General features: G+C 61.3%; 1 protein-coding gene across 1 annotated transcript in view; it reads right to left on the minus strand.

Annotated features, from left to right (window-relative positions):
• Window positions 1–4,859, minus strand: part of HSPA12B (heat shock protein family A (Hsp70) member 12B) — a 16,806-nt gene extending 11,947 nt beyond the window's left edge. Inside the window, exons 1-2 of the mRNA XM_074147450.1 lie at window positions 4,660–4,859; window positions 1,578–1,639 (exon numbers count right to left, since the gene is read on the minus strand). Coding sequence (XP_074003551.1) covers window positions 1,578–1,620 — 43 coding nt within the window. The 5' untranslated portion in view covers window positions 1,621–1,639; window positions 4,660–4,859. The remainder of the gene's footprint in view (window positions 1–1,577; window positions 1,640–4,659) is intronic.
• Between the last annotated feature and the right edge of the window lie 1,141 nt (window positions 4,860–6,000).

Raw genomic sequence — 6,000 nt, forward strand, 5'->3', positions numbered from 1 at the left:
TGGCCCCCAGCCCAGCCAGTGCCGGGACAGGACAAGCCCTGGGGCTATCCTGCACGCCCACGGTGTTGGGCTGCCTGCTGCCTGCACTCCTCTTGCCACATGGCTCCAATTAGCAGAAGGGATTAATCATCCACCCTGCAAAAGCATGAGCCAATGGACAGGCTCCAGCTGTTGGCAGGGGGCAGCCAGGAAGGGGCTGGTGTAGCTGAGGGAGCGGGGCCACCTTTCCTAAGGTGCTTGGCTGGCCCTGGATCTGGTCAGGGTATGGCTGTGCTGGGAATAGGACGTGGGGTCCTGGTGGTGACACAGGGACTGTCCACCCAATGGGCTCTGCTGAGACCCACACTTTGGGCTTGCCTCCCTGGCCAGGTGTGTTGGGACCCTGATGTTGGGACCCTGCTGGAATCTGGACCCAAGGGAGCAGGGACAAGCAGTGCCCACTCCCAGGTGGACTCTGGAGAAGTTTGGGGCCGGAGGAGGCTCCTCAGTCTTTCCTCAGGGAGGTGTAAAACTCCAGCTCTCCTTTGCCAGAGGGTGCCAGCAGCTGGTGTCTGTGTCCAGCCAAATCCACCACAGCTCCCGCTGTGACCAGTTTGCACCAGGATACCTAAGGGGCAGCTCCCTTAATCCTTCTGGCAGCTTGCCAGCCTGGGACCCCCCCCAACAGCAGCAGCCGTGGGGCTGGGGTCAGGCTCGGCTGTGCAGGCGCCTCCTGTTGTGGCAGTGAAGGTCCTGGCTGATCCCCAATGCTTTATCTCCTTGGCTGGCCAAGAGCAGAGCCACGGGCACATCGCTCATCCCAGACTCGGTGCCATGGTGCGGCAGTGTCAGGGACGGTGCTGTGCCCTGTGCCCCTGGGAGCTGTGCTGGTGGCTCAGCCGTTCCCTGCTGTGACACAGCTCCGGTCCCTTCACACCTGCTCCGTAAGTGCCTTTCGCTGTATCCCATGTCTCTGCCATGAATATTTGATCCCCGACAAACAGGAACGTCCCTCCGGGCAACTCTCTGTGCTGGCAGAGCCCTGCAGTGGGGGGAGGCCGGTGTCCCCCCACCACGAGGGAAAAGCATCGCCCAGCTTGGGCAGGGAGCTGGTAGCTCATCTGGGCTTTGAGTCTGGGGGTCCGGAGACACAGCCTGGGGCCATGCACATGAAGCATCTTTCCCGTGGGTCCGGAGCTGGCACCTACCGGCATGAGGACACTGGGTTCCCAGTGGTCTGAGGGGACCCTGCAGGGGGTTAATTCTTGCAGTCGCCTCTCTGCTCACGCTGCTCCCCAGCTTGTGTTCACAGGGTCAGGTTTCCTCGACTCCAACGCAGCTGGTTCTGGTTACCCCAGCGCAGGAGCAGTGTGGGGGGCTCCTCCATGCCACAGACGGGAGGATGACTGCGGAGGGGACTGGCGGCTGGGGGAGTGGTGGGGGGACACTGGAGTGCGTGGGGAGACAAAGGGAGAGGGGCCCATAGTGTCACGCTTGCAGAGAGCTTGTCCCTGCTGATGGGAAGATGAGGAGGGGGACAGGGGACCACCCACCCACTGCTGTCCCTGCTGGGCACCGTCCCTGAGGAGCAGTCTTACCCATCCGGAGACCCTGCATCCCGGGCTCCAGGAGCATCGCCATGGCGGCTTCGCCTTCCTGGCTGCAAGAGAAGGAGGAGTGACAGTGGGATGAGTGTCTGTGTGCCCAGAGACACTGACTGTCCCCTCAGCAGTGAGATGCACAGCGTGCCATGGATTGGGGTGTCCACAGGGTCCCCTCACCCCCTGAGCGTTACTGGATGATCCCGGGCTCAAGCTGCCTTCAAAGACCTGGTGGGGACAGGGCTGGCTGTGATCCGCCATCCCCTGGGACCCTGCAGGAGCAGGGGCTGCAGGTGGCAGACCCCAAACCCTGCGGGCAGAAGTTGCAATAGGGTGCAGGAGGGTGGGGGCTCGGCCTGTACCCCCCTGCATGTGGTGGGGGGCTGTCCCGGTTCAGTGCATACCCGATCGGCACCAGCCAGGCACTGGCGGAGCTGCCGGCCCAGCCTCTGCGGGAGACAGGGGACTGGGTTCCTTTCATGAAGCAGGTCAGACAGATGTGCGTGATACAGATGTGTGAAAAATGCCCTTCCACCAGCGTGGGGTCCAGTCTGCAGATTTTTAGGCTTGATCAAAGAAAGAAACTTGAGGGCAGGCGATCCTTTAAAGTTATTTTCTTAATCAAAGCTGTCACTGCCAAGGGCCAGACTCCCTGCAGCATGGTGGCTGCACTGGCAGGAGCAGGAATGGCTGAAGGCGTCCATATCTGTCCTAGGGGTTGCAACCCAGCGTTGACTAGCTCCAAAACTGCTTTCCCAGCTAATAATCCAGCTCCTGGCTCTCCGCCTGATGCGAGAGCATCTCCTCGCCTCTGAGGCTGCCTGTCCCGCACCGGCTGCTTTCATCCCGTGGAGCTGTGGGCTCAGGACAAGGCTTAGCTCATCGGGGAGAGGCTTTGCTCCCAGCCAAACCCACCCACGCGCTGCCGGCCCGGCGGCCAGATTCTGCTCTCGGCAGCCTCCCGAGAAAAACCCTTGTGCTAAAAATGGCAGGTGGCGAGCCTTTCCCTGGAGCAGGGTGGGGGCTTCTGCTCTGGCCACCCCGTCGGAGTGGGCGGTGAGGGGCTGAGCGAGGAGGGGCTGTGGCAGATGCAGGCTGCGGGTCAAACCGCAACAGGGAATGTGGTGCTGGTGGTCCTGGGGGAGTACGGGGGAGGGATATCTGGCAGGCTGAGGCTGTCAGAGGGGCTTCTCCACCAAAAGTGGACTTTCCATGAGGTTGTGAGAGTGCCCTGCAAGGACATGCTCCGGGGATCACCCCTCCAACCCTGGGAATTTGTGTCTCCTCTGGCAGAAGCTCTGCTTGGGTCTTAGCTTGCATTTTTGGTGTCTGTTTGTCCCAGCTGCAGGTTGGACACCCCTTGTGCTGCACCGGGGCTGGGTGGGGGACGACCCTGAGTCTGTCACCCTGGAGCCCAGCCTAATGGGGGCTGTACAGGGACACCCTCTGCATCCCTGTCCCTAGGATCTGAGCTCCTGGTGGATGCCGCTTGCATCCTGCTGATGCGTGGAGCTGTCAGCCTGAGCAGGAGGGCGAAGCAATATCTTCAGCTCTGGGGACTAAATGGTTTCATTCCCTGCTCCTCTGTGGCTGTGGGATCATCTGGGTAGTTGGTCCAGAGCCTATGCAGACCCTCAGGCTCTGGGTGGTTGAAATCCTCTGTCTCAGCAAACCAAACTCTTACAGCGCATCTCACCAGAGGGGGTTAGCTGATGGCTGCCCTCATCCCCAAGCTGCCAAGCCCCTGCCTGGGGTCCCAGCGAGGAGGGTGAGTGGGCTCAGCCCGCCCTGGCAGCTGGTGCCAGCACACCAAGGGACCGAGGCATCCTCCAGCCCCCCGAGAGGTTTCGTCCAACCATGCCCCTCCTTGTGCAGATCTGGGGACCCAGCCTCTGCACCCTGTGCTGGATGGGTGCTGGCGAGGCTCTGGGGTACCCAATGAGCCCAGCACCCCCACAATCCCAGACGGTGGATGCAAGTGGATCTCCCCCTTCCCAAGTACACGTGTGTGAGCAGGTCACGTGCCTGCGTCGAGTCCTTGTGTCCTCCAGTGCCATCCCCATGCAGATCCTGGGCAGTGATCGCTCTGCCTGCACGTGAAGCTGCCTTGCACCCACAGCCCCTCCCAGGGACACGAGTGGAAGCCCCCGCCTCTGGGGGACCCTGCCGTGCTGCCAGGGAGAGGGTCCCAGCAGCTCCCAGCGCTCACTCTGGCAAATTGTGCAGGAGCAGCGTTTTTGAGGACTTTCCACCATTTCCGCCTCTGCAGGGGCTCACGGAAACAGGGAAAGGAAACAAGTTTGGGAGGATTTCAGGGCAGCTGAGCCAGGCAGGGGGACAGGCAGGGCCCTGGGGCATGGCATGGCCTTGCCGAGTGTGGCGTGGGGACACTGGCTTCGCTGGGCAGGGTGTCCTCACAGCTGGGGCTGCCCCCGCTCAGGACGAGGGGATCAGGGCAGCTGTGGGGCTGGGGTCCAGATGTGCGGGGAATGGGAGGAGGTGTTCGTCCCCACAAGCTTCTTGTGCTGGGAGCGAGTGTGTCTGTGGGGCTGGGGAGCTCCAGAATCCTCCGAGGAAAGCTGCCGGGTTTCCATGGCCGTTTGTGGGAGTTGTCCCCTTCCCGCTGCCATCGCTTGGCCATGGCTGGGAGACAGGAGCCAGTGGGATATTACAAAAGCCTGCCCTGATGTGGGCTGCCACACACCTGGCCCTGCACGGTGCTGGCATGTCACGGCTCTATCCCTGTGGTTCGTGGTGGTATCCCCACCGGTCACAGCAGTATCCCCCAGGACAGGGTGCACAGGGGTCAGAGCCCATGAAAGCTCAGGGGGGGCTCATCACAGCAATCCCCATTCCCACACATGCCCGCAGCCCCTGTCCTCACTGGGGAGAGCCCCCCGCAGTCCTGACACCCCTCACCCCCCCCAGTGCCAGCGTGCTCACTCACAGCCAGCCGGGGTGGTGACACCCTTGCCCCAGCCAAGGGAAGAGCTGGGCAATGCCAGGTCCCCACTGTCCCCACGCGTGGGGTGGTGCCGCTGATGGTCCCCAGCTCCCACGAAGCCCCACAGCTGCTTACCTCTGGGGAGGGGGGGGACAGTTTGGGGACCCCTCAGTTCAGCCACCGCCTTCTTGGTCCAGCCGTGCTGCCCGGGTGCTGGCTCCCGCTGTCACTGGCGATGGCCGATGCCCTCCTGCCCGCGGCTGCTGGCGATGCCCAGCGGCTCTGGCCCCGGCCTGCCCACGCAGCCGTCCCCGCCGCGCAGCCCCCCGCTCTCCGGCTTCCTCTGGCTTCCCCGAGCGCCTTCCTCCCACTCCCACTCCCGGCCGGCGCCCAGCCCAGCCAGCGCCTCAAATTGCAATTCCAGCTGCAGATGTGGGAGCGGGAGGAGGAGGCAGGGCCAGCGCCGCCGCCGGGAATGAAACCTAAACTCCCTGCTCGGCCCCGGGCTCGCTGCAACCTCTCCAGGCCGGGGGACCACAGGCTGCCGAGGGGGGACAGACCCCTGAGGGGGACGAGGCTCCCAAAACAGCCAGGAATGGGGATACTGGGGGGAGAGAGGAGAGACACTAACAACCCTCCACCTCTGCTGGTGCTGTCACACCATTAATTTGTCTTTTCTCCGTCCCCACGCATGTTTCTCTCCCAGGTTTTGTTTTTCTCTTCATCCTGGCTGACACATCAGATGGCTCTCTGTGTCTGCCTTCACCTACTGCTGGCTCTCTGCCCATCTGTCTGTCCTGCCTCTCTGTCCATCTGTCCAGATACCCAGCCGTCTCCTGACTCCCCCAGAACCCTGTTTCTCACAGCCCTTCAGCACCCCCCACAAGCCATACTGCCCTCCAGATGGGGCTCCTGCCTCAGGCTGTGCCAGGGAAGAAGTGCCGGGTTTCCTGAAAGCGGGAGGCAGGGGAGGGCTCCGTCCTGCAGCTCCCAGAGGTCTCTATGCTCAAGAAGAAACCACCCGTGGAAGACTCACAAGCACAGGCAGATAATTGAGATCACTGGGATCATTTGGATCATTGGGATCATTGACACCATTGAGATCATTTGGGTCATTGAGATTACCGGGATTATTTGGATCATCGACATCATTGGGATCGTTGGGATCATTGGGATCATTGAGATTACTTGGATTATTTGGATCATTGAGATCATTGGGATCATTGATTGAGATCAAGAAGCCCCTGACCTGCAAATCGCTGCAGGCTGGAGTGGCGGTCTTGTCAAAAACCTGCAAATGTATATAAAATTAAGGTATATAAAATTAACGCAGTACATGTAAATTGGATCCCTAAGGGATTATCTAGGAGGTCCTAAACTGTCATGAGGAGCAGAGGCTCCATGCTGCTGGAGACATACCAGAGAAAACCTTGGTATCTTTGCTGGGACAGCCCCCCGGGGGCATGAAGCTTTGGG

This window comes from Numenius arquata, chromosome 5 (assembly GCF_964106895.1).
Source record: "Numenius arquata chromosome 5, bNumArq3.hap1.1, whole genome shotgun sequence".
Lineage (NCBI taxonomy): Eukaryota > Metazoa > Chordata > Aves > Charadriiformes > Scolopacidae > Numenius > Numenius arquata.